This window comes from Paramormyrops kingsleyae, chromosome 10, assembly GCF_048594095.1.
Source record: "Paramormyrops kingsleyae isolate MSU_618 chromosome 10, PKINGS_0.4, whole genome shotgun sequence".
Classification (NCBI taxonomy): Eukaryota; Metazoa; Chordata; class Actinopteri; order Osteoglossiformes; family Mormyridae; genus Paramormyrops; species Paramormyrops kingsleyae.
In genome coordinates, this window is record NC_132806.1 from 14,224,911 (window position 1) to 14,252,100 (window position 27,190).

The window sequence follows — 27,190 nt, forward strand, 5'->3', positions numbered from 1 at the left end:
TTCTTCAAGCAGAAATAACTCAAAAAGCATAGCACAGTAACAGGGATAGAGAAAGATGGTACAAGAATCAAAACACAAGCGAAATGTACTGGGCCAGGCAAAGATGACGTTTACTGCATGGTGTGACTCAATGGGCAGTGGTGTCTTAATGGTTGGGGAAGCGCACTTGTAATTGAAAGACTGCTGGTTTGAATCCCCAACCAGCAAGGTACCGCCCCCAAGTGCTGAATTAACTGCCACCTGTTATGTCAGGATGTCACATATGGGTTAAATGCAGAGGACACATTTCATTGTTGTACACTGTGTGCTGATCACCAAATTCGAATTCAGTAATAAAATAAAATCTTTGTGACAAATAATGCTATGAGAATAAAAAAAAAGTTTGTTGCCAGCTACGGAAATGAAATTTCCAGCTATTCCAGTGCTTATTAATTCAGGAGTCCAGAGGAAACCGGTTTGTTACTGTCGTCGTCTGTCGTCATCATCGCAAATAGAGAACATCAATCTAGTTGGGGTGTTTTTTTTTCTTCAAATTTAATTAGATATTCACGTACTTACGTACCAGAAAGCTACGTATGCACTGGTTAAGGACGCTGTCTCAGAGCAGTTCTTGGTGCACTTTTAGTTCAAGAAGAGCACCCAAGCTTTCGATTAATTTCGTACAAAAAAAAACCATCAAGCCCCCTATACGTCTGGTGCGTTTGTTCCGCCTGGTGATGCTATGTGACTGTTTAGGGAGCGCTGCCGAGCCAGCAGGTGGCAGTAGCGTGGTTGCACTACAGGCGCCGGGCTATGAAAGGCTGGACACGCCCCCAGTGGAGTCTCCATGTTCCGGTCGTTACCCAGAGTTCTCTCTCTTCGGCAGGCGCCATTGTGGTCGTAGGATTCTCGATCGGCCATGGTGAGGAAATATCGCCTAACATCCTCAGGTTCTTCGGCTCACGCTGGTTAAATAATGGACTGAGTATAAAGCTTGTGTTTTATGGCAGAGGTCGGTACATGTATTTTCCGGACAAGGGAAATAAAAATGGGATATTAGTTAATTGAAAAGTTGGGGGTCGTGTACAGAAGAGCAGCCATAGCTGTGTGTAAATAAACGTGTTTACGGGTGCCGTTTGCGCCTTTAATAACTCTGCTTTTCCTTTAAAGCTTTACGATATTCACGTTTCTTAAACCTTTCTCGTTCAGTCGTCGCACAAGACTTTCCGGATCAAGCGCTTCCTGGCAAAGAAGCAGAAGCAGAACAGACCGATCCCGCAGTGGATCAGGATGAAGACCGGCAACAAGATCAGGTAGGCCGCTGATGACTGGGGGGCCGAGGTCCGGGTGTTGTGGCTGCATGTCCAACGCAGGATGCAATTACAGTCCTTCATCGTGTGGAAGTACTGCCATTACCCTGCGGACAGTAAGAGGCTGCGGCGAAGTTAGGGTGACCTGGCCGGTCAGCCGGACGGGATGCTCTGCGGCAGTGACATTTGAGAACCTGGCGCTAGCCACGCTTTACTTTCTTTGATTTAATTCTGCAAGTCTGCCTCCGAAACGAGACGCGTTTTGGTCAGGTTTCATCTCGAAGAATGTTACATGGGGGTAACCAGGGGCATAGGGATCGAGGGGAACAGGTACCCCCCAGTATTTAGTTTGGATTGATTAATCTCTGATAACTAGACCTTTATTTAAATTGCCCCCCCATATCAAATGCTCTTCTATGCTGTTGAGAGTAACACTGTGAAATTTCCTTCTTCCACAGATACAACTCCAAGAGGAGACACTGGAGGAGAACCAAGCTGGGACTGTAATCGCCCACCTCCTGCACCCCAGCACCCACAGGCTCTCCTCCACTTTGTCGGGAGATGTTTGCACCCAGACCTGCAGAGAAGCCATGGCCATCCCAGAAGTGGTGTCTAATTTTTCTACAGACGTTGCTTGTCAGTTTGCCGACAATAAAGTGAGGAAATGAGCAAACTGTGATGTGTGATTTTTAAAGAGTGTCAGCGGGGCATGATATAATGTGGTGGTCAGTCACAGCTTCGAGTGATTTATATGTAAATCTTTCTTTCTGGGTCTTATCAAGTGGTAAAGGGAGCATAAAATGTGGATGTTAGATTCATAATAGATTCACAAAGTTACAGCCATGTGCCTCTGGTGACCTTGAAGAGATATTGGTCCTTGGATTGCATGTTTCTGCCTTACAAACTAGTGCTAGGGTTAAGGAACCCTGTGATTTCTTCTGAGTTCTGCCATAAAAATACCATCACTGAGCTGCAGTGTAGCAGAGCGCACTATACTGAATATGAGTAAACTGGATTTCACACAGGAGGTGAGTGGCACAAGTTAGAGGTCGTGCCATGGTGTAGAGCACCTGGATTTTAGTCTTACTGGGGTGGTGTGTATTGTGTGGAGTACAACTAAGCCACTGTGATTGGAATGTTGCTGGTTCAAGCCTTGGAATAATCGTATGTCTGGGCTCTTGAGTAAGAACCTTACCTGCCAGCTGAAGGGACTGGTTGACCTTGATTGTATGTCACTTTGGGTAAAAGTGTCTGCTAAATGTCAGTTTGACCTTCAGTCCACAATCCCTGGGTCTTTCTAATTCTCAGCTGTTCAAGTGTTGCTGGTTCTGTCGCTTTTCTCCTTTTGAGTAACCCCTCCTCTTTCTGCTCTGATCACTCAGTGCAGCCTGGATTTAATCTTCAGGCAAATGATGCTAACCCTGTGTCCATGCTGTCCCAAGTGGCTCGGTCACACCCTGAATTCCTTCCGAAGCTGTTTCCTCCATGGTAGCTTTACACAGGGGGATTGAACCACTTGTCACATTCCAGCCACACCCCCCATTTGTGCTCCATTTTGGATTGGTCCAAAAGACCATATGTGTGAACAAATTAAGTGCGGGCAAGTAGTGTGGCACAGGCCATGCTGTCTCACTGGAATCTGTAATGCTCATTTCTGTATGTCTTACTTTAAGGATTTGTAATGTTAAGGTGAGATCCCAATACCATGTAACTTTCCTGTGCATCAAAGCACCTGTAGTTAAATAATAATGAATACCTACTGTGGGCTGGTTTATGGATTGTGCAACCCTTAGTTTTGTCTTAATACTTTATTAATTGAGGAATATATTTGAAAGAGAACGATTCTTAATTTAATGGTACTTCTAATTCATGCAGACGACAGTAGTACAAGTCCAAATGCAATGACCTGTCTTTTCATGTATTCCAAAAACTTTGAGAATAATTTGTCCTGAGTATTTCCCCACTCTGAGACTTGGGCATACATTCTCCCCTTTGCTATGATGGGAAATGTGCATGTTTAAACACAAGGTGCATGCAATGAATAAGGCACGAGGTCTGGTTATATATAGGATGTGCTTAGAATAAATTTTTGCCTTTGACTAAATATTTTCCCAACATTTATTACTCCCTTCATCTAAGTCATTTAAAATCAAACAATATAATTTTCTCTTATTTTCAAGAAACATTTGCTGAAATCCTTTTATAAACATATACATATTGATTAGTCAGAGCATGACTTAAAATCGACATTTTCATTACTCTGAGTTGAACTGCGGATACTGTTGCCAATATGCAGTATTGGGGCAAACAGCTTCTTCAAAGAGCCAAACCTCCACCAATCACGAGTCCTGAAAAAGGAGTCTGTCCACACTTCGTTGTCGGTGGGCTCCATTCTGGTGAGATTCATGGCACACGAGCTGTTGTTGTTGGCATTTTGGTGCCCGGCTGTCTCAAAGAGAGAGTCTGGCGCGCCCAGCAGCTCCCTTATTTCCACCGAAGAGCTTCCCTTCAGGTACTGCCAAGCTCGTCTGCCGCTGTAGTCCATGGCCTCCACATCAGCGCCAAAGGCTCCCACCAAGAGCTTGATGACCATGTTCTGCCCGTGCATCGTAGCTATGTGGAGGGGTGTGAAGCCTCCACCCGCTTTCAGGTTCACGTTGACCGGAGAGCCCTCTTTCTCAGCATATCTCAGGAGCTTCACAAGAGTCTCGTACTTCCCGTACTTAGCTAACCAGTGAATAGCAGTAAAGCCACTGATGAAGTCCTTTTTGGTCAGCAGGCTGAAATCCTCCGAAAGGTAATTCATGATGGTGTCGTAATTGCCGTCCACCACTGAGATCATCCAAGCGTGCTCCGTGGGATCCAGAGCCCAGAACGAGCTGCCGCTGTTGCCCTCTTCAGTGGTGTCGGATGGGTGGCTGTCCCACTCTTTGGAAAAGGAGGCAGCGGAGTCTCTGGGTGACTCTAAGATGCTTCCGAAACCACTACTCAGATTATTACTCAAGAACAACTCCTTTAGGTATTTTTTGCGCATGGCTGTAGTGAGAGATCCCTTCTCCGAGGGATCCCAACTGGAGTCGCTTACCTCCTTCTGCCTCTGTAGTCTCAACCTGCGGACTGAGACAGGCTGGGATGCACGGACACCAACCCTGTCATTACTTTCTCTGACTCCCGTAGTGGCACAGGAGTCTCTCCGATCACCATTTGTTGTCATAGATCCTGGCTCTTCCTCATCTTCCTCCTCCTCGCCCAGAGACAGGAGAGGAGGGGGAGTTAAATTGGAGCCGGACATCACGGAGATGTGTGCACTGTCATACGGCTTTGGGAGTTTCCGCCACTCGCTCCTAGTTCCTTTAGTTTAAGATTTGCGAAGAGATAATGGAGGTTTATTTTGCAATTGAGGAAATAGTTACACTGAGGCGTCCCTTAGCGGCCTCTTACTGCATTTTACCCCTGAAAGTAACAAGACGAAAGAACAGCATGACTGTTTTATAAGACGAACGTAAACGCGCGTATCAATCCACATATTTAACAATGCATTAAGGTAAACCATTTCCCATGCATCCCGTACTGTGCATTAAGGTAACTGTTTCCCACTGGAAATGAGCAAACGGACAGGCCTAATTTCCAAATAAAAGAACAAATATCACACTACAACGACAATAAAAACTATGCCCTGTGAGATTTATTCTTGTAGTGCAGCTGTTATGATACAAGCCAACTATTGAGATATTTAAGTCTTCAAATTTCAGTTCTTTAAATAAAATAAATAGCACCACCCATGAACCGCTCTTCCCCATTTCAACCGTTGCTTCCACTTTCGCCACAAAACAAATCGCAGCTCTGGATTATATAGTGGAAAAAATTACCCGAAGTATTTACATGTTACTACAAATTTAATCACTCCTGTTACTTTCATTACTCACCCCAAAAACGCTAGCATGGCATCACACCAACTTTATTAATTATTTAATATTTTTCCTTTATTCATTAATAATGATCTTCTCCTCGTTCTCACCTGAGGATAGCATGATCACAGATACAGGGAAGAGTCCTTCATTTCCCCATGGTCAAAGCTGTTGCTATACATCATTAAGAAATAAGCGCTCTTAAAATAAGTAGATAAAACGTTGCTTTTCCGTGTATAATCCCACTTTGAAGTGTTGCGTCTTCCGAAGGCGATCTTCTCACTACAAGTTCCCTCTTTCTCCTTTTTATCTGGCCCTTTCTGTTCCCTCTCTCTCTCTTTCTCTCTTTTTCTTGCTCGAGTCACTAACACGAAGTTCAACTCCAGACCGATTCAACATGCGACGGCTTTGCAGTTTTTGCTGTTAATGCGTGGAAACGTCTCGAACGTCACAGCATTAGGTCACTTATAATATATCACCCATTAAAATGACTGCGCTGTGCCCTTGGAACAACAGCAATGTGCGCCATGCAAATTAACTTCCTCATCGAAGGGCAAATCATATCTGTACAATTTTGTAGTTGATTCCTGTCTTCGAAATATTTACATATAAGTACAAAATAAATTATATTGCAATTAACAGCAAGTCTACGGATTTTGTTATGACCTGTCATTGCAGTCTCCAGATCAACCTAACTATGAAAGCCTTCATGATCCTGTCAAGACAGAAAAATAGAGTTGCATATCATAATGAAGTGTGTTCCTATTTTTATGCTATCAGGGTCAGGTGTTGTTGCCCATTAAATGCCATTTGAAAGTGATTAAGCATGCTTGTGACAAGAATGACAAGGACATTCACTGCCTGCCCTGCATTTACAGGAGACAACCTACCCTACCCATATCAACTACAGGCACTCCCAAGGTTCACCTTCAGGCGGTAAAGGGCACTCGCTTATTCGTTATTTTATTGTGCATTCCACAATTTTGTTCAAGGTGATTTTTGAAATCTGTGTTACAGTTAAAGTTCACATGTCTGTGAGGAATTGCAGGTCCATTTTCCGGTGTTTCGGGCAATTCAGTTTCCCTATGTTTCCCCTGTCGCGCGCTGATTTGTACACGGTTTCGCTGTTGTTTTCATGTCTTTTTACGAAGCTCTTGAGGTAAACAAGCCACATATTTTAAAACATCACATGTTTCTTGTTTTTACTGATAATAAATGAAAGTATTTAATTCGCTGGATAGAGATATTTCTTGATGAAAACGGTATAGTATTGCTTATAAGACTATATTATGCGTGACGATCTACTGTATTCGCATGTAATAATGTACCTGAGTGATTTTCAGACATCCCACATACATATTTGCCTAAATATTAGGAGAAACATTATTTCCTGACATCCAGGATATTTGGTTCTCCCCTGTTAAAACAGGTATACAGCAACTCTGGGCCTCGGTACTAATAACAATACAGTATTCACATGTAATAATGTACTTGAGTGATTTTCAGACATTTCACATACCTCTTTGCTTTAATATTAGGGGAAACATTATTTCCCGATAGACAGGGGAAACATAGGGAAACCGAATTGCCCGGAAGACCGGCTTAAGATAATGGGAAAAATCAGTATGAGATATAAACTTTTAACTCGGATTTTTCCGATTATTCAACGCCTGACAGTCCATCCGTTTTTCAAGTCTGCTTTATGCCACACTGGCCGCCTTCCAGTGTCAATCCACTCCCGGAAGATGCATATCAAAGGAAGCCTTTGGCACCCCCGGAACCCCCATCCGGTCATCCGATTGGTGGTCATGTCCTGACCCTCCTCATATTTTCTATGCTTACTCCATCAAACCACTAAATGGAAATGTTTATTAAGTATTTTGATTCCTGGCCATGTTCACACGATCGCGCGAGCTGCTTGGAGCGTCCGGCAGTGTTTGCACGGCTCCTCGTCCCCATATTATTCATAAGGTTTAGAGAAATCTAGAGGTTTGATAAGTTTGCTTTAATTGTGTGATTTCCTTTCGGTGAAGCATCCCAGAATTAACTCTAAGAAATATGTTTTGAATCATTTCATACTCTGAAGAAGTTCAGATTCAATAAACTTTAATATGCCATTTTTTACGAGCACACTAAAAAAGAAATCTATCTTTGCATTTTTCATTGACACGAAGCTGGAGGGAATATAAGACTTCATAGCATTCGCCGTTACTTTCCGCTTTTATATTACCAGGTTCGTGCTTTATCTCGGAACTGGACGATTTATCTGAATTTCAAAGCGCTCAGAATAAACCATTTTAAGAAACAAGGGGGGGAGATGCTGTTTTTCATAATGAAACGCTATAATTTAGTCTCACATTAGTGTGATTACGTATGACATTTATCTAAGCTATTACATTTGGGAAATCGTTTGCGGTGTTGACTGTTCCCCGCGGTGAGGGCAGCACTTCGGTTGCGCTGCCCCCCCCCATTCATCGCGGTGCAGTGGTGCGCTCCCCGCCGCGCTCTTCTCCTCCCTCTGGCAAGCGGAGGTGCCGTTTCCTCTCCCGGCTCCGGAGCAGTATGTCCACCGCGGAGGTCGCTCGGCAAGCGGTGAGTCTCTACGGCGCATCTCAGGGAGCTCTCAGATGCTGGGCTGTGCGTGGCCTCATTTGCTGAGCTATACTCGGCATTGCTGCGTTTACTGCACGCGGTTTATGGGCGAGTTATTCCATGCTCCGGACCGTTATTTCCGTTATGTTTTAAAATACGTAAAATAAGGGAAAGTGGCGGATAGATGACAAAAAACCGGGTTTGATTACATTTAGAACGACACATACTTAAATATCAATATAAATCGGTATAAATGACAAACGATCAAATTATTTCCTGACGAAAAAGCTCGTTGGAATGAATCCAGCCTGATTAGCCAAGTTGACTGACTGAGGATGCCGCCCAGAGGGCCGCTGGGCGAACGCTCAGCACACGGGACAGTCCCGGCACAGGGCCCGGTGGGCTGGGGTCGGGGGATGTTTATCCCCCTAAAACCGCAGGGCTGGTTCACGTAAACGGCATACAGTATGTGCCCTTCATGCCTGGTCTTAATGTTACACAGGATGGCAGCTGAAGACAGGCCCTCGTCCCATGCAACCCGAGCTTCATACATTTGGTACCAAAACCCCCTTTTTCAGGGGCTGCGAATTGATCCTGCTTAGGGAGAGCTGCGTGTAAGATGCCCCCGAACATTTTTTTTTTCAAGTTTTAACCGTGACTTATGATAGTAAAATAAGTAGAACAATGTAGTTTTATAAGCATATACTATATATACTATAACTATGAATGCCATACTTTTAACCATCCGTCTATTTTGTAACTACTTAGAGATAGTAGGGAGCTGGAGTCTGTCCCAGGCAGCACAGGGTACAAGGCTGTGGTTCACCCTGGATGGGTTGCAAGTTACATTTAAGCTATTAAACTGTGATGAAAACATAGTAAAACATAATCTTGATTTTAGGGCTGTGCTGGAGTCCTCATAGCATTGAAGTTTGTAGAGTATGTGTTTATTTATTTATTTTGTGTGTGTGTGTGTGTGTGTGTGTGTGTGTGGGGGGGGGGGGGGGGGGCAGCTGTTTGACTTCCACTCACTGCTCTCTAGCTAAATGCCCAACCGTCTGGTTCTTTGTATACATATAGACATAAAGAATGGGCTGGGGGTTGAGGGATATCCTGAGGACTGATGCTAAGGTGCAGCTGATGAGGGGTCTGTCCACAACCGCCATGTTTGTACAGGAATGTGTGCACTGCAGCCTCGATGCAGAAGTAACTGAAACTTTCCAAATATGTACATTGTGGTTTCTCACTGTTTTCTGCTATGTAGAGCGTTTGTGGCAGGAAACAGGAAGCAAACTCGTACCTGAGTGTACTGGAGGCTGCAGTGAAGAGGCCTCCTGTCTGAGCCGCTTTCATGCTGTCACCAAATGAAATATTGTCAGCAGCTTTCAGTCTTTATTCCTGCCAAGCTGCACTTTGGTTCCATATTTACATTTACATCAGGTGACTGGAGGGTTGGTTGTAAGCTGTTAGGCCCTGTCCCAGCCACCCACTAGGTCACGATGCACTGTTTCTGAAGTGCGACACAGCGTTTGCAAAGATTAACACACGGTCGTAGGCTGTCTTTGGGGCTGTGATTATGATAGGATAAACCATCTGATCGAAGTGGAGTAGTAAATGGAGGATCGTGCATGCTATCTGTCTCTTTCTTCACAGCCAGATGGTGCCCGCTCTGTCCCTCTCTCTGGCCATGTGGGCTTTGACAGCATGCCCGACCAGCTGGTCAACAAGTCCGTTGGCCAGGGGTTCTGCTTCAACATCCTTTGTGTGGGTGAGTAACGCAGAGGCTTTCATATGTGTCACTTTGGGGCGGGACTGAGTGAAGCTGATGCTAATGTCTGCTGGGAAGCTGTGAGTGGCGTTTTATAAGCGAATACTCTGAAGCATACTGGACCAGTGCTGCTCTGTGCAGTTGTGTCTTAGTGAGTTGTTAGTATGGGCGTCTAAAGATAAAGAATAATTAGTTAGTTTTAGCTTTCTTTGGAGGTATGATGTGTTCTTCTGATGCTCTTTTCAAGTGAGGATACTTTCCACTGCCATTTTCACCTTACTGAAATGTCACAGTCATAGACAGAAGATAACAACAGCAAAAGCCTGTATCACAGACATGGACCTTATGCTCTGTTCTGTATTGTGGTGACTTTTTTGTTATATATTTGTCAGCAGAGACCCGTGGAGGTGTCAGTCTCAACCTTATTAGGGAGGTAGGGGGGTCAGGACATCAATATCCTGTAGCTTCCATCACTGTAGGCTTCTCTCCAGCAAAGTTCATGTATCAGGGGTGAAGCATGGGATACCAGAATAGCAGGAGACAGAGAGGAATAGACAGGGTTAAATGCAAGCAGTGTTTTCATGAAGGTCACCTGTGACCATTTGCGTGTGTTGTATCCATGCCTCAGGCGAGACTGGCGTGGGGAAGTCCACGCTCATGGATACCCTGTTCAATACCAAGTTTGAGGGGGACCCCACCAAGCACAGCCAGCCCAGTGTGCAGCTGAGATCCAGCACCTACGAGCTGCAGGAGAGCAATGTCCGTCTCAAGCTGACCGTGGTCAACACCGTGGGCTTTGGCGACCAGATCAACAAGGAGGAAAGGTTGGTCTCACGGCAGGGGGCGCGGCTGAGTCTGAGCACCTTTGGATCTCTGCCTCTTCTGCTCTTCAGGCTTCTGGCAGATGTTTCTCTTTATCTCACATCCACAGTCCTTTTCCCAGACCATCTATTTCATATTTTTACTTAGTTTCTAAATGAGCAAAATCATATGTAGTAAGTCAGTGGACATGACAGTACAAAATGGCCTTGAGACCAGGTTCATTGATTGTTTTTTAATTTAGAATGATTAGAATGTCTGGTGTTATAACCAGGAAATCAAAGGTATCTGTGAGGTTTGAACAGGTAAGTATGACCTTGACAGGAGGATTGCCATGGATGGAGCTGGGGATCTCCTCTGAACCTTTTTGCTTCTTGTAGTTATAAACCCATCGTGGATTTCATCGACGAGCAGTTCGAGGCCTACCTGCAGGAGGAGCTGAAGATCAAACGGACGCTGCACAGCTACCACGACACTCGCATCCACGCTTGCCTCTACTTCATCGCCCCCACCGGCCACTCGCTGAAGTCCCTGGACCTGGTCACCATGAAGAAGCTGGACAGCAAGGTGGGCTTAGGGTTATGTAAGAGGTAGGTTAGGGTTAGGGTCAGCAGCGAGCGTGGCCCTGTCACAGGATGGGCCTGCCAGATGCAGCTCAGGGGTAGGGCTACGTTAGTTTAGCAAGTGCATGCCTATAAGTAATTAATGCATGGTGAAGGCCTACTGTTCCAGCAGTTTTTTGCTTTGAGGGGGTGTTTAGGGTGGCATGGTGGCTCAGTGGGTATCACTTCTGCAGGGTGAGCGGTTCACATCCCATACCCGACTCAGGGTATGCAGAGTTAACATGTTCTGTTGTGCTGGTTTCAGTCAGGTGGACTGGCTCCCTCTGACAGTCCATAGACATGCAGTTATTTGAACTGGTGACAATGAATTGTGACTGTGCTCTCTGTGATGGACTGGCATCCCATCCAGGGATGATTTTGACGCAATGCGTCCGTGACTCTGCTAGACCTGTGACACCCAGTCCTTGCCTCCCCCAGGTGAACATTATCCCTGTCATTGCCAAGTCGGATGCCATCACCAAGATCGAACTTGCCAAGTTCAAGATCAAAATCTGCAGTGAGCTGGTCAGCAATGGCGTCCAGATCTATCAGTTCCCCACCGATGATGAGACAGTGGCTGAGATCAACTCCGCGATGAACGTGAGTCACGAAGCTGTGATAACCTGGCTTTGCAAGCCTATGCTACACCCTGCTTATAGTCATCATGGTAACTGTGGATAGACACTGCACTGAAGTCCTAAAAACAGGACAGGGGAGGTACATCTCATCTGTCTCCTGGTGTGTTCTACCAGAAGGCTGTCCAGTGCATTTAGGCTCACAGTGTGTTGTATAAGAAAGAGTCAAAGCTTCTGGCTGTAAAACAGCTGTGTGCTGCATTCCTCCGCCTGCAGACAGGAAATGGCCTCAGTGCTCTGACCAGATCATGTTTGCTACAGGAAGTGTCAGCTGTGGGAACGGGCCCACATTTGAGCTGGCAAAGTGACAGCACCATGGGAACTCGGACACTGGGAGAAAGGGATGTACAGGAATGCAGAGCCAGGGGACACAGGGGCACATTGACATGCAGACAGGGATACTGACAAACAGAAATACTGACACAGGGGACACTGACTGAAGCTTAGTGGAGGGGTATTTGTGTGTGAATAGTCTGAGGACACAGACTATTCACCTGAGAAGGTGTGTAGTTACACAACGTGCAGTGGGTAGCGTTCTTTGTGTGACAGGTGTGTGTGTCTGTGGGTCATCAGGGTCACCTGCCATTTGCTGTGGTGGGAAGTACAGAGGAGTTGAAGATCGGGAACAAGATGATGAAGGCAAGGCAGTATCCCTGGGGAACGGTGCAGGGTGAGTAGGTGCAGCAAACGGGTGATGTGGGATTTCACACGTGTGTGAGGCGACTGGGGGGGGGTGGCACCTTCAGGGTCTTCATCCTTGCTGTCCCGTTCGCAGTGGAGAACGAGAATCACTGTGACTTTGTGAAGCTGAGGGAGATGCTGATTCGCGTGAACATGGAGGACCTGCGGGAGCAGACACACGCCCGCCACTATGAGCTGTACCGCCGCTGCAAGCTGGAGGAGATGGGCTTCAAGGACACGGACCCCGACAGCAAGCCCTTCAGGTGGCCAAACCGGAGCTGCGCCCCCTGCTGGCCATAAAAGGGTTAGGGTGGGCATGTGGTGTATGAGCAGGGGAGACCTCGTCTCACAGCCCTTGTGGCCCTGCAGCCTCCAGGAGACCTACGAGGCCAAGAGGAACGAGTTCATGGGTGAACTTCAGAGGAAGGAGGAGGAGATGAGGCAGATGTTTGTTCTCCGAGTCAAGGAGAAGGAGGCCGAGCTAAAGGAAGCAGAGAAGGAGGTGTGTGAGATTGTGGGTGCATGTGAGAGAGTGTGTGTGTGAGCATACACATGTGAGTGTGCCTCAACACGTGCACACTCACACACATGCAAAGTGATCAACACAAACTGCTCACACTAAGGGCGCTTTTCCACCGCACAAAGTATGGTACTTTTGGTACTTTCACTTTTCCATTGACAGTACTGAAAGTTCCAGTACCAAAAGTGCCAAAACAGCTGGGGTACTTCTTTGGTACTTTGGGGTGGGACTTGCAAACGTATTTGCTGTCAATTGGTTATGCAAATAGCCTGCCGCTGAAACACAAAATACAACTGCCATCTTTTGAAACACACAGCGAACAGTGAGACACTAAATAAAAAGTAGTAGAAACAAAAATATATAAAAAGTAAAATGGAAGGGTGGACAAACGAGGAAACAAAGACTTTAATCGCCATATGGTTGGATGAACAGATCCAGCGAGATTTGGATGGCACGACTCGAAATAAAAAAGTATTTGCTGTAATAATTAGCCGCTTGGAAGAAATGGGGCACACGCGAAACACCGAACAATGCCGCTTGAAAATCAAAAAACTTAAGCAGGACTACAGGAAATTGAAGGATCATAATAACATGTTTGAATTCAGCAAAAGAAATACCGCACCGCGCTTTGTGATGATGTCAGTCAGGGGCGATCACTGATGATGTCATTTAGCGCCGGTACCAGTTTTTACGCCAGTTGAAAACCGACACAAAAGAAGTACCACACTTTTGGCACTTTATGGAAGTACCGAAAGTATGGTACCTGGTGCGGTGGAAAAGCGCCCTTAGGAGCTGGGGGTCGTATGCAAGGCATGGAGACACCTTGAAGTTTCTTTTTCAATCTTATCTTCCAGCTGCATGAGAAGTTTGACCGGCTGAAGAAACTGCATCAGGAAGAGAAGAAGAAGGTGGAGGACAGGAAGAAGCTTCTTGACGATGATCTGAATCAGTTCAAGCAGAAGAAGATGGCCATGGAGCTGCTGCAGTCCCAGGGCCAGCAGGCTGGGGGCAGCACCACGCTCAAGAAGGACAAGGAGAGGAAAAAGTAAGTATCTGCACCCCTGGTATCAATCTTCTATTAATGACATATGTACATAGGACAAGGAAATTTGGGTGAAATGCCGACAGGAGTTCCTCTGTGGCTTCATGGGTGCTTTGATACCCGTTAAGGCTGGTTCAAACGATTCGCTATCGTCCACTTTAAATACCAACATGGATGCTTTTGACGAGCGTTGGGGTAGTTTGCATACCCTATAGACTATTTACAAGGTAATGAAATTGTTACATACATGTAAATGCGTGTGTATGCCTGTGCAGACTTGCCTCAAATTGAATATCTCACGCCAGCCAGGTGACCAGAGTTGGCAGCCCCGTGAGCTGGCTCTCTGAATTTGTAAAACATAGAGAAATGGACACAAACCTCACTGCTGTGGTACGTGTGCAGGGAATATCAGAATAATAATTTATAATATAATAATAATTATAATTATTATTAATAAAATTGTAAATGCAACATGTTGTGCGAATGTGCAAAGGACGTGGCTTGACTGGAGAACTATGGATGTTCCCGTGTACGCACACGCAGAGTGGATATGCGAGTCTTGCGCTTGTGCAGAGAAGTATGAACCGGCCTTTTGTTCTGCTGTGTCACCCACAGCCTTCCAGCCCCGCCTCTTTTCACACACCTCTGCAGCTGAAGAATGACACCCCACAGTCCGCAGTGCTTTTCTTTCATTTAACCACTTTCCCATTATGTTGGGAGCACTTCAGCAACTGAGATGCTGCTGTATCTCTTCTAATCTCTTCTTCCAGGATGGACTGAAGGCTCTTATATGCTTTTATTCCCCACTGTTATTTTCTCCTTCTGCGCCCTAGTGATGTAATGCAGCTTGCAGCCTATAGGGAGACACCCAGAACCTTTAAAACATTCTCATGTGCTTCAAGTGATACTGTTACGTTGGTTAGGACTGTATACTGACTGTTCCTGAAAAGAAGTTACCTTCCTAAAGCGACCGAGTGAGCTGTGAGACGTGTCACATGTGCCATGCATGTTCCAGTGTCTCATGTTTGTCGTGTGCTGTTTTCCAGTTAACCTCTGCTCACTGCATGCTTCATGAGAGACACCGTCCTGGTAAGGCCACCCCCTAACATCCCGTCAGTTATGTGACCTTCCAGGGTCCCAAGAACATTCACCCAGTAAGACACTTTGCCAGTGTGTTTGCCCCATAGACTCCTCAGACGCCCTTTCCTGATGGATCACACACTAATTGCCCATCACTAACCATACTGGTACTAACTGCTTTTTTACTAAACTCCCCTGAAGCTGTTCCCAGATGCCCCACACTGGTTCCCATAAAGCTTCACACTATTCACAGTCAGATCTTTCATTTTAAATTTATACTAATAGTTAAAGATGCTTCTTTCTACAGCAGTCACTAACAAAAGCAGCTTACTAGCTGTCAGATGCAGATGATAAGCACGTGTACCAAGAACCCAACATTTATGTGTGGAATTACGGGTTTGGTTGATATTCACGCCATTATACGCTCAGTTCATCTGCAGATGTGTTGGCGTGTTAGTTTTCACCAGTGGGAGAACCTCCAGTAACCCGTCATTAACACTCTTTTTGATAACTTATACATCTGTTTTTTCCAACAGTTTGACAAAACCCAGAATAACACATAACCATTCCTGTCTCTCCCTCCCAGTTTAGGCTTCCCCTGCCGACAGTGAAAGAGCTCTCTCCCAGTCCTGCCCAAGCCTCACCCCTCCCTCACCCCCAATGTTCACTCACAGACTAGCTCACGCTGATGGAGGATGTTAGGCTTAACTGTGAAAGAAATTGTGGATGTTACTATTCAAATGTTACTGTTCACATTCTACTAGATACTGTTCTAAAGACCATTTCATGGCATGTTACACAACTTGCTTTTTAATAAACTCTTGTGTGTTATATTTTTGTGCACGTGCTGTCATATTAACAAAGCAGATGTCTGATTAGTGGGACAAGTCCTGTAGAGTGCCAGTATAATCAGGACTGGGAATCATTTTTTAGCCAGTCATTGTTTTTTAATACATGTTCATGCTCTACTTCTCCTGAAGGTGCCAGTTGCTTAAATTAATAGCAGATAAGATACCTCATTTTTGTGACAGTCATTTTTGTGCCCAAATTTATTTATATAATTTATCTGGCAGTTTGGGAAAGCGAGATGTGATTACTGCACGCCTTCAGGGGACACAATGAGAATGGCTTTATTCATGTTCGGATGTTTCCAGCCATTCCTCATTGTCCCTCATCTTTTTCATTGAGCTTCGTTTTTATTAGCAGGTCTTATAAGCAGATGTAAAGCTAAAAAATACCATGAACAATAAGCTCAGGTGAAAAAACACCCAACCCTGCACTCAGAATGAAAGGGATATAGACACCAGCCATTTGTATTGAAGCCCAACAGTGATGGACTCTCTGTCTGGCAATAAAACAGAAGCATTTGTAATTTTTATTACATATAGACACAGAAAAGGCACTAACAACATGGAAGAAATGAGGCAATTAAATCCAAGGCCACTGAGATTGTCCAGTGACTTGATTGTGTGTAGTTAGTTACCGGCTAGTTTAAACCAAGTTAAAGTTAAAAATCCTACCTTAATTACTAACTAGTAATGTGGTTAACATGAGACTGAGTAGATGGGATTGTGTCTCGGTTACAGTTTGCTTTGTGATCGAACAACTCTGTCCTGTTGGATGTCTTCGCAGGGTTTCTGGTAAATCAACCCCATTTCCAAAAAAGTTGGGACGCTGTGCAAAATAAATTAAATAAAAACAGAATGCAGTGACCTGCAAATCATACCTGTTCCTAATTGAAAATAGAGCAACAACAACATATCAAATTCTGAAACAAATTTTGTAATTTTATGACAAATATATGCTAAATTTGAATTTGATGCCAGCAACACGTTTCAAAGTAGGTGATACGGGCATGTTTACCAATGTCACATCACCTATTCTTTTAACAACACTTCTTTCCTGATATAGAATTTCAACTTTGGAAACGGGATTGCATGTCACACTCCAGTGTTTCAGTTGTTTTCACTAGCAACCAATAAGAGACCACCACTACTGAACTTTCCGTGTGGAGCTTTCTGTGTGCTTGCCTTCCTTCTGGGATAAACACTGCACCCTGCTGGCCTTTTGGGACCAGCTTTTGGCTTGTGGCCAGGGTGAAGCAGAGCAGAACCCCAGTGCAGCACACAAGCCAGTCTTCCCACATCCACTCTGTTTATCTGCCGTGCTGCTCTGCTGTCGGCTCTGTCTTACTCACCATGATGTTTTCTTTCTTCTTTGTTCCTCTAAGCTCTGACTATTTCCCATAGTACTTTAATGAATTAGCCTCTCTAACTCTCTAACTTGTGGCTGACAAAATCGTGGTGTATACATGTTGATTGTTCTGTGTTGCTTGTTGCCAACATTAACCCCATTTTCTTTGGATTCTCGTGCTCCTAGGTGTAATTTTTATATCTAACCTGCCCCAGAAGGGGACTGAACCATAGCAGCTTTAACCTTTTAGATACACGTGTGACAGTTTTTACAGATCAATTAAGATGGACAACTTATCTAGCAAGAATTCTGTGTTTTATATTTTTTTCTCAAAATCAAAGTTGCTAAATAACATTCTCAGAAACTACTGGGAAGAATCATGTTTGTGAATTTTATAGATAAACATGACATAAGATGATGACTGTCCACTTTTATTAGGAGCATAAACTGAAACTTCCCCAGGGGACCTTTGACCCTTGCATTAAACTCACCAAGCATGGTTGAGCTAACTGGCTGCTCAGTCAATTAACCTGCTTTTTTGTCTCTTTGTCTACAGCTTCTTTTAATGCATCCGAAAGAGGAGATTGCAGCTTTCCCAAGAGCTAGACAGCTCTCCACTTTTCTCCTCTCCTTTTATTTAGCATAGTAATAAAACTTTTTATTCCATCTATTCAACTCAACACAACCATATGTGGGCCATACATGGTTATTTTGACTAGAGAACATTTAACTTCTCTGTAAGATACATTACAGTGAGAGAGTCTGAAGTTACTTCCCTTAAAGAGAGATTCAACACAATGATCCTCTCTTGAGCCTACAATAGTGATGGGGTCCCTCGTTGACTTAAAGCAGATACCTTTGGCTGCTGCGGACTCTTTTAACCACCCATCATGATGTTTTGCCCATTCTACGGTTGTCATTAACAAAACTTTATCAAATGCCATGTTGGCCCCATATGGTTTTAATTTGTTTTCTAATGTCTTCCAATTACTTGTGTTCATTGTAATACATGTCAGTCTTAACTCTGCTTAAGTCTTGACTGAATCACCTTTTTCTTTTGAGTCGGACTTCCAAGTATCTTTTGTCTTTTATTTGCCAGAGTTAGGTATTCATTTTCCAATCTTTATAAATTGACAGTGATTTATATTCGTATGATATATGGATCTATTTTGTGTATGAATACGCTTTTTTGATGTGGAGACTCCTGTAATGATTATTGATTCCAATGACGTTTTTGTGTAGCTTTGTGGTGATGTTAAATGTTATGGCATGTAAGGAACAGCCTGCAGCTGCTAAGCATGTAACAAACCACAAAGCCTGAAATATTACACTGAAGTAAGATGCCAGTAGTGTACATTTTCAATAAAACTGTTAAAAAATACAAATCTTCTTTTATCCATATGAATCCTACTGGTTCAAGAATCCAGCAAAGGGGATGGTACCTCAATTGTGGCATTACCCAAATGTGATTTAGGCACAAAAGACAGGATTTGTGAAATTATGGTAATTATGAAACATTACATAAACCATGATGTACAATGAGAAGCACTTTTACCAGCAGGGTTCGGGGTGTGAGTCCTGTTTGTGTTTTGAATTTTACTGAATGTAGCTGTTACCAGCTTTGTTATTATTTAGTGCATGTTCATTGTTTGACTTGCTTGTGTGTTTTTTAAATTGAGTTTGTGTGCTGTGCTGTGTTGGGCCCCTTGCAGTTCAATACCAACATTACGTTGCAGCCTATTAGAGATCTTCAATTCAGTGACTGTCTTGCAGGGAGCTCAGTGAGTAGGTCCCTTTATGGAATATTCTGGTTAAAAAGTGCTGTACCCTATATAATAATAATCATTATTATTATTTAAATAATACAAAAAACAAATTTCCATGAGTGAAACAGGCATTGGTCCACATAGCATAATGTACTCCACTATCATCCAGGGCCTTCAGGTTCCAAAAAAACATCTTGTGGCTGGTGATATTTTCAAGATGGGACCAGGATCGTTTAAAAAACTCATGCCATGAGTGAAACAAATACGTTTGTACTTGTATATATAAACATATTAACTAGCCACTATTAAAACGTATAATAATAATCAGAACAGTCTCGAACTACATGCCCATGCACTTGTGAGAGTGAGAAATGCACTCTGAGCCAGTAATGAATAACAATTAAATACTGCTAAATTAAGTGGGTTGTACTAAAAATTAAGCAGGCACCAAAGTACGATGTAGTTCGATGTATTTTCAGTGGTGTTTTGCAACAAGATACACACTATCTTCCAGGATATCTTAATTCAGCGGAATTTTTAAGCTGTTAATATATAATATCCACGTTGTATCCACTATAATAGCTCTCCAATCATCCCCGCTACTAGCCCTGGAATGATACACCTCCTACCATCCTTGCTATAATCCCTCCTATAATATCCCCCGCTATCATAACTGCTACCAACCCTCCTATGATATCCCTCATAATCATATGATATCGTACATTCCTACAACCCTTGCTATCGCCCCTGTTATGATATCTTTGCTATCTTCACCACTATAATCCCTTCTATCAGTCGCGTGCTGCTGCTGCTTCTTTCCAGAATGGAGCAAGCGGACATGCGGTGCTTCTGAGGCACAGACGTGACGGGTGGCGGCGCGCTTGGGCGCGTTTCAGTACGCCTGCTGGCGCAGCGATCCTGCACATCGCGGCGCTACGGACCGCACAAACCGCTGAACCGCCATTCCCCGGCGGCCGTCCGTCTCCACGGTAAGTCCCGCCGTCTCACAGGCCGCCTCGGCCACGCAGCTGGAACCCAGCGACTGGAGAACCGCAGCCAGTCGCGAGGGTCGCACTGTGGACCTGCTGAGGTTCTGCCGCGTTAAATATGGCGTGGCTCCGGCGCCGGTGATGCTAGCCTGTTATCCGCCTAGCTTGCAAGCCTGTTATCCGCCTAGCTTGCAAGCCGGTTAGCCTGACTAGCAGCTAGCCTGCTAGCCGACTAGCCTGCTAGCCGAGGCTGCGGAGACTGCGTCACTTGGCCAAACCGATCGTCCGGCGTGCTAGTGCGTTAAGATGCGGATGATTGCGGAGTTTTCTTGACGCCGGCAACGATTTCTTGAAAACGTGTAGCTTCGGTGCCTTGAGAAGGAACAGAAAACAAAGCCTTAACGTGTGCCCGTGATGGCGGCCGGCCGACGGGTCATTGAGGTAGTCAGCTGCGTTGAATGCAACCTATGATTTAACATGGCTTTTAAAGTGGGGAATTTGGTGTAACCCTAGCATAAAAGTCAGATGTGGTGTAAATTTAGTGGTAAACGATGCCAGTTTTGACGCATTTGGTGTTGATACCCACAATGCTCCGCGCCGTTTAGCATTTCGCGGCGACTCTTAGGATAATAATCTGTTTGTTGCCGTTCATAATTAAGCATATTTATTAATAATAAGAATAATAATAATAACGTACATACGTTCTTTTCGATGATGTGAAATGTGCATGGCTGCAGGTGAGAATGCCGTTCGACGGCTTTGAAAACATTTATTGGGCTGACTCAACGTTATTGTTGATGCTTTAATCAAGCGTATTATTGATTGTTAAATAACTAAGTAGTTATAGGGGAGTGCATTGGGCATAAATAAGGATGAAGTGTGCGTGTGTTTTAAGGGTAGGTATTTAGCCAGTGACAGCGTGAGGGGACCAACATAGACTCTGGGTCCCCATAACATAAACATAGGCCCAGATACAGGTCATTCCCGCAGGCGTACTGGAGTCCTCGATAAAATGTATTCGTGCATAATTTAATAAAAGCAGAAAGTAGCCTATTACTCCAAGTTTCCCTGTGTGACAGCATATGCAGAATAACTTTTAAAGCATGAGATATACTTCACGTGTTGCCGGGTATCGTTTAAAAAGCCGCACGATTTTACTACGCTGTCCTATTCAGAATGTAAAAAGGCATGACCTGAAAAAGGTGCCGTTTGTCCTTCTCTTGGAACCAGAGAGGAGTGCAGCATGTGGTACATAAGCACGGGTTAATGCTTATCCCCTACAGATCTCATTGCTAGCCAATCATGGATCATTTGGTTTGAATGTGATGCGAGTGATAGTCCATACAGTACATACCGGACCTCAAAGATTATTTTAGTTTTCCTTTGGCTGCATGGATCAGAAAACAACGCTGAAAGGTGCCTTGTTTTTGTCACATTGGGAAAAGTCTTGGAAGCAGATTGCAATGAAGTTTGATATATGATTCTTATTTTTCATAGTTCATGTCTTACATAGTAGCTGTCATCAATTTAGCAAACCGAGATGTAGCATAGATATTACGGTAACGTTGTTGGAAGTATGAAACTGCTGCCCCGGTGTCAGCTGAGACGTCTCTCAGCGGTGTCATTTTAATGCAATGATCGGTTAGATGTCGTGAGCCCTTAAGAAGTGTGTCTGCGAAGTCTAAACTTCATTCTCTGAGAAGATGCGGTCACTAGGACCCAGGGTAAACAAACTCTTGCTTTGTTTATAACATGGATGGAATACTAATGGATTCTATATATAAAAAAAAAATACAGTGATTGGTATCACTTTAAAATAGTTCCCTTTTGCCACTTGTAAATGGCAGTAACTCATTAATAAAAAAACTGTTATGACTTGTTTAAAATTGTCTTAATAATTTACAGTGTTACAACCTAATTAATAAGGTTATAAACCATTCATAAACCCTTTATATGGATAGCCTTATTGTAAAGTGGCACCCCCTAATTTTAACGCACAATAAAAGGTATATTGATATAAGCAGTATTATGTTGTCCTATATTTTGTTTGAAAATATATCCATATACTGTGAAAATTTGATGTACTGCTCAGCCCTATGCGACTGCAAAAGTTGTTGATGGGTCAGTTTAAAGTCTGATACATTTATTAAACATAAAGATATGCCGAATTTATACTGATTACCAACTTTTGGGCATTATAAAATGACTCATTAATATTTTAGCCGTACTACTAATCTGCTAAACAAATTGTGGGCGTAAATAAGTGTCCAAATAGCACTGAAAAGCTGGTGTCCCGCTAAATGTTTTCCCCTCATCTGAAGCACTGGTGATTATTGCATATGCACAATATAATATTGATTTGATATCACCCGGCCCTAGCAGCAAGGATGTGTAGGTTTGTAAGTGTCACTATAATGTAATACCTGTCTGTGAGGACGGCGAACACAGCTTTTCATACGACTAGATTACATTTGTGCAGATACTGGGTGGGGATGTCTGTACTAAAACACAGCCCTTTCTCTGAAGGTATGGCCCACAACTGATGCTGAAGGTGCTGGCGATGGCAGAAGGGCTTCATGTTGGCACGATGCCCTCTACTCAGCTGGCTGCAGGAGCTGAAGCAAAAAAAAGGCCGGGTACATCAGATGGCAGTGAGTCCCTCCTCCTCCTCCTCCTCCTCCTATTAACCAGTCCGGCTGTGGTCACGATCTCGGGGTGATGTCACTCTGAATTATGATCTCTCGCTTTCAGGGGAAGAGCCGGTGAGGAAGATGCCTGTGTCCAAGTTTGGTCCCAGACCACGATTTGAGCCCGTACACTTTGTGAGCAGCGGCGTGGGCGGAGGAACTATTGGCAGCACCGACGAGAAGGAGAACGAGAAGGACCGCAGGAGAGGGGAGGTGTACGGCACCAGGCAGAGGGATGCCAACAACCCCAGTTTCCACGGAGGCAGGCCCTACGGGTCGCCTGCTGCGTACCCTGCCTTCCGCAGAGCAGTGTCTTACACACCTGACCCCTGGCATGAGCAGGGGGACAGGGACTTGGTTGCTGGCGGCACGACCGGCCTGGGCTTCGGGAGCAGGGGGTCCGGCTCAAACTTTATGAGCCGTATGCAGCAGGACTACATGGGGCGGCCTGAGATGCCTGGTGCCAGGCAGTCTGGGTACCCCTCCCAGGTACACAGGTTTGATGAGTACACAGGGCCTCGTTCCGGTACCTGGGATTCAGGACGGCAGGGTTTTGGGTACCAGGACAGGCCTTCATCTAGCCGGGCTATTAGCAGAGTGTATGGAAGTTCATCTTCCCAGCCTACTTCTGGTAATCTTGCCCCTATTACCCAGTCCACACTGGATGAGAAGCAGAGGCTCATCGCCAGGGTGACATCTGCCTTAATGGCCACTTTTAAAGACCCCTCATGCATGAATGGCCCAGACACGACAAACTACAACTTCATTCTCAGCCGCAGCATCCAGGCCTGTAAGACGAACCCGGAGTACATCTACGTCAACCTGAAGGACATCCCACCCGCGGACCTACCCAGGAACCGCAAGGTGCCCTCGGATGGCTATGCCTGTGAACTGCGTTGTCAGTGTGTGTATCTGGCCACTGGCTACTCGGGCAGTAAGAACGGAGCTCGGGACCGGGCATCTGAGCAGGCCGTCAAGCTCTTTATGAAGCCTGTGGAGGTGCGGGTGGTCCAGCGCCGGTACAGGCACACGTACGTTAATGACATGGTGGTATGCCAAGTACATTCCCCAACGCCTTCCTTCCTGCCTGCCCTGCGCAATCCTGAGGAAAAGCCGCCCCCGAGCTCTAGGGGCCAATACGAGCACGACAAGCGCAAACACTGGTCTGAGTTCGTGATCGTGGACAACGCTCATGATGCCATCTGCATACTCAACAACTCCGCCGCCTTCAACCGAATGAAGATAGATTACAAGTTCGATCTCCTGCCCAACAGCAGCACATGGAGGTGCAGTGTCTACCTACAGGATGAGCTGGTGGCCCAGGCCAATGGAAACAAGAAGACCTCCAAGCACGCAGCAGCTGAGGAAGCCCTACGGAAGCTGCGTATGAACCAAGCGGCCAAGCAGCAGCAGCAGTTTTCTAGAGGAAACCACTACGAAGCTCCGGGGGGGCGCTATGGCACTCGCAAGAAGCACTTAAGCGAGCTTGTCATCCTAGAAAACTCGGATAACGCCATCTGCATCATCAACGACACAGCCCAGTTCAACAAGGTCGCAGCTGACTACAAGTTTGCAGTTCTGCCGGATCACCGCTGGAAGTGTGATGTGTATCTAGAGGGCCAGTACGTAGCCTCCGGGATAGGGCCAAAGAAGACGGTGAAGCACATTGCAGCTGAGGAAGCCTTGGCCACCTTACGGCAGACACAGGCTGTAGTGAAGTCCAACCTGAGAAAGGAGGGCAACGTCGATGTCATTTCCCGCAACCAGATCCTTGCCCGTGTTGGGGAAGACGCGTCACGGCAAGAGATCAAGGAGGACAACATTGGGAACCAAATGTTACGCAAGATGGGCTGGAAGGGTGGCGGGCTCGGCCGGGATGGGGAGGGCATCGCAGAGCCGATCCGAGTGAAAGAGCAGTTCTCCAGGGAAGGGCTGGGCTTGGATGCAGACAAACCAGGCAATCAGCTTAGCAAGAAGGACATTGAGGACATTATCCGTGAATACGCCAGCTCGGATCGGCAGGACGACCTGCGCTTCTCCACAGAACTGAATAATGATGAGCGCAAGCAGATCCATCAGGTGTCGCAGAAGTATGGCCTGCGCAGCAAGTCCTATGGTCAGGGCCGCCAGCGTTTCCTCATTGTTAGTCGTAAAGTGCACAAGGACCAGCTGATTGACCAGCTCCTACAGGAGGGCCAGGTTGGCCGTTACGAGCTCGTGAAACCTCAGGCCTCGCATTGACTTACCAAAACGTTCTAGGATGGCACAAGGCTGCTACAGGAAAAACTTTGTGAAGCTCGTGGCTAGACATTTCTGCTTTATACAAAGTAACGGCGTATTCCGAAGGCGTGTGACTTTCGGAAAGCCCTCCGTTCTGTATTCCTCGTCCTACAGAAGTGAAGAATGAGTGATGTGCTTACCAGAGGCAAATTTGTATTTATTTTTGTATGGGTCTGCTCTCCTTCTGTCCATCTCTAAAGCTGTCATTCCACTAGTCAAAGTTCAACCTGCTGTAGCTGTTGCCCTTTTGTTCTCGTATGAAGATGAAGTGGAAATGTTATGGTTAGTCTTCTCACACGAGCCACCTTTTACAAGACCAGCTTCCCTGTGAATTGCATTTGAAGTCATTGACCTTTCACCTCATATTAAAGTGACTGATAGCATTGATGATCAGCTCTTTAACTGTGGGTTGCCTGGGATCTTAACCCAGTTCCCTAGGTAGGTATTCCCTGTAGAGGGAAACTCACATTGGTTATTGGCATGTTAAAGACCGGGCTTGGACCTTGATGTTGAAGATGGGGGGGGGGGGGAAAGAGAATAACCTGACATGTAAAAATGGCAACATCATTCTCTGCTGTTTTATGTTCTCTGTACAAGTGGAAGGTAAAGGTTGTGTTAAAGTCAAGGCTGCCTGTGAGTTGGCCACTTTGATTCCGGTCTGCTGTACTGTCCGTTTGTTAAGTTTCAGTGAATACAGATGACCCTTCTGTTTCTACAGCTGTATTAACTATTAATAACAAATAAATATATCACTGAAGCGATTAAGCAGAATGGCTTTGCTGTGTTGCGCATCTGAACCCAGGATGGCAGCATGTGAGTTTGTTGCGGAGTGAAGCTAACTTAATACATTCAAGGCATTTCAGTGCCCGCTTGGGACACAGCCTGCAGTGTTTTACTGGGGTACACAGTCTGCTTTGAACAAGAATCGCATGAAGACCTCTGTTTGCAGTGCAGCTTCCTGCTGCCATGGCTGCAACCACCCAAACCCCATATCAGATTTTTTTTTATATTTACAAGAAAAGTTTGTTATATGTTTAACAGTGAAATCTCAGTATCCTACAGAGTTCATGTGCAGATGACACACAGGAGGTTATGGAACAGAACAGGTGAAAAAATGACTTCTGGAGAAATTCACAAACCCACAACAGTGCATGAGATTGACTTTGACTCTGGGTGCAGCTAAGCATGTGAGCCAAGACCCTGATTTATTACATGTACCCATAACAGCACATGTTGAGACTTTAAATACTATTAACTCAGGTTGACATTTCTAGTGCAGAGAGTAAGAGTGTCACTTTTTCAGTAAGATTCAGAATTTCATATGTGAATGAACATGAATTCAGGGCAAGTATAACCCTAATCTCACCTTGAAAGTGAGCTCGAAATAAATTCCTGGGGCCAATAGGTCTGACGGTCTCTGGAGTTCAGGTGACAGGGACATTGAGGTATTTTTTTTTAATCAACTTCCAGGGCAAATTCAGATAGTGAGAGGTCAGTCCAGGGCCAGGAGCATGGTGTTGGTCGGGGGGTGTGGATTTGTAGACTGAAGATTTGTAGACCGTACATTTTTCCAGAGAAGGTCATACTGTGCTTCCTGTGGTCCGGCTGCTAGCAGTCGTGCCAGCTCTCCTCCACAATGGCGGAAACTCATCTCTTGTACTTGTGCTTATTGTCCCAGTCGAGCTACATGACTTGCCTAGGCTGGCTCATCCAGCAGGGACTGCGGAGTGGGAAGATATTACTACCTTTAAGGGTAGTATTTCTCAGCCCAGTCCTCGGAGACCTCCAGACTGTGCACATTATTGCCCCCGGCCAGCTCCCAGCACACCTGAACCAAACAAAGAAGAACACCAAATACCTGGTACAGGTGCGCTGGGAGCTGGGAGGGAACAAAAATGTGGACTGTCTGCAGGTCTCTGAGAACTGGGTTGAGGAATACTGCCTAAAACAGGGATCCCCAAATCCGGTCCTGGAGGGCTAGTCTGTGACACAGTTTGCAGATTTCCCTGCTCACCTTATTCAGCTCACCAGCTTATTGATGTTTAGCATGCATATTTGAGCAGGGAAGTCTGCAGACTAACCCTCCAGGACTGGAACTGAGGAAACCTGGCCTAAAGAGATGACAGCCTTTACTGTAGGTTTGGAGTTCCTGGTACTGGTGGTCTCACAAAAGCATGGATTTGGGCAAAAGCAGACAAGCAAAATGCTGATACTAAAGGAACCTAGGGGGACGGAAGCAGCAGCTGTTACAGCCCTCTGGCCTCACCTGGCTAAATAATTTATCAGGCAGTGAGCGGACAGCCCAGCAGCCCCCCCCCCGCCTGCACTGCAGGGCCCAG

The 27,190-nt window shown here is 45.3% G+C and overlaps 4 protein-coding genes and 1 non-coding gene across 12 annotated transcripts; 4 read left to right on the forward strand and 1 right to left on the reverse strand.

Moving 5' to 3' along the window:
* The first annotated feature begins 747 nt into the window (after nt 1-747).
* On the forward strand, nt 748-1,962 carry rpl39 (ribosomal protein L39). Its single transcript, XM_023794918.2, has 3 exons — nt 748-901; nt 1,189-1,292; nt 1,748-1,962. The coding sequence occupies exons 1-3, from the start codon at nt 899-901 to the stop codon at nt 1,794-1,796; spliced, it is 156 nt and encodes a 51-aa protein (XP_023650686.1). The 5' UTR covers nt 748-898; the 3' UTR covers nt 1,797-1,962.
* On the forward strand, nt 1,346-1,477 carry LOC111835092 (small nucleolar RNA SNORA69). The gene has a single exon (XR_002836158.1). It is a non-coding gene; the product is annotated as a small nucleolar RNA SNORA69 (small nucleolar RNA).
* Nucleotides 1,963-3,393: 1,431 nt separating the features above from the next.
* On the reverse strand, nt 3,394-5,939 carry sowahd (sosondowah ankyrin repeat domain family d). Its single transcript, XM_023794914.2, has 2 exons — nt 5,308-5,939; nt 3,394-4,742 (listed from the first exon to the last, which is right to left on the reverse strand). The coding sequence occupies exon 2, from the start codon at nt 4,579-4,581 to the stop codon at nt 3,511-3,513; it is 1,071 nt and encodes a 356-aa protein (XP_023650682.1). The 5' UTR covers nt 4,582-4,742; nt 5,308-5,939; the 3' UTR covers nt 3,394-3,510.
* A 175-nt stretch (nt 5,940-6,114) lies between these two features.
* On the forward strand, nt 6,115-18,514 carry septin6 (septin 6). 7 transcript variants are annotated; one of them, XR_002836134.2, is made up of 11 exons: nt 7,650-7,789; nt 9,443-9,557; nt 10,186-10,381; nt 10,757-10,943; nt 11,417-11,578; nt 12,187-12,283; nt 12,389-12,557; nt 12,664-12,796; nt 13,669-13,859; nt 14,903-15,010; nt 17,686-18,514. XR_002836134.2 is itself a non-coding variant. In XM_023794891.2 (11 exons), exons 1-10 carry the CDS (start codon nt 7,760-7,762, stop codon nt 14,904-14,906), a joined length of 1,284 nt encoding a protein of 427 aa, XP_023650659.1. In that variant the 5' UTR covers nt 7,650-7,759; the 3' UTR covers nt 14,907-14,945; nt 17,686-18,514. The 7 variants fall into 7 exon arrangements, 5 of the variants coding, with proteins under 5 accessions (XP_072573432.1, XP_023650659.1, XP_023650658.1 ...); XR_002836133.2 differs by lacking the exon at nt 17,686-18,514 and adding an exon at nt 15,523-15,769; XM_023794891.2 differs by having other exon boundaries at nt 14,903-14,945.
* A 148-nt stretch (nt 18,515-18,662) lies between these two features.
* Nucleotides 18,663-25,616, forward strand: nkrf (NFKB repressing factor). Of its 2 annotated transcripts, none has more exons than XM_023794884.2 (3): nt 18,663-19,884; nt 22,411-22,535; nt 22,636-25,616. In XM_023794884.2, exons 2-3 carry the CDS (start codon nt 22,427-22,429, stop codon nt 24,810-24,812), a joined length of 2,286 nt encoding a protein of 761 aa, XP_023650652.1. In that variant the 5' UTR covers nt 18,663-19,884; nt 22,411-22,426; the 3' UTR covers nt 24,813-25,616. The 2 variants fall into 2 exon arrangements, with proteins under 2 accessions (XP_023650652.1, XP_023650653.1); XM_023794885.2 differs by lacking the exon at nt 18,663-19,884 and adding an exon at nt 19,936-20,325.
* The last annotated feature ends 1,574 nt before the right edge of the window (nt 25,617-27,190 follow it).

What these genes read in the sequence shown, in the direction of transcription:
- rpl39 (XM_023794918.2), top strand. An exon ending in AAGACCGGCAACAAGATCAG is followed by an intron (nt 1,293 to 1,747) that starts GTAGGCCGCTGA and finishes CTTCTTCCACAG; the next exon opens with ATACAACTCCAAGAGGAGAC.
- sowahd (XM_023794914.2), bottom strand. Translation starts at nt 4,581, where the DNA reads ATGTCCGGCTCCAATTTAACTCCCCCTCCTCTCCTGTCTCTGGGCGAG.
- septin6 (XM_023794886.2), top strand. Translation starts at nt 7,760, where the DNA reads ATGTCCACCGCGGAGGTCGCTCGGCAAGCG. An exon ending in CAGATCAACAAGGAGGAAAG is followed by an intron (nt 10,382 to 10,756) that starts GTTGGTCTCACG and finishes TGCTTCTTGTAG; the next exon opens with TTATAAACCCATCGTGGATT. An exon ending in AAGGACAAGGAGAGGAAAAA is followed by an intron (nt 13,860 to 15,522) that starts GTAAGTATCTGC and finishes TCTCCCTCCCAG; the next exon opens with TTTAGGCTTCCCCTGCCGAC.
- nkrf (XM_023794884.2), top strand. Translation starts at nt 22,427, where the DNA reads ATGCTGAAGGTGCTGGCGATGGCAGAAGGGCTTCATGTTGGCACGATG. An exon ending in GCCGGGTACATCAGATGGCA is followed by an intron (nt 22,536 to 22,635) that starts GTGAGTCCCTCC and finishes TCTCGCTTTCAG; the next exon opens with GGGAAGAGCCGGTGAGGAAG.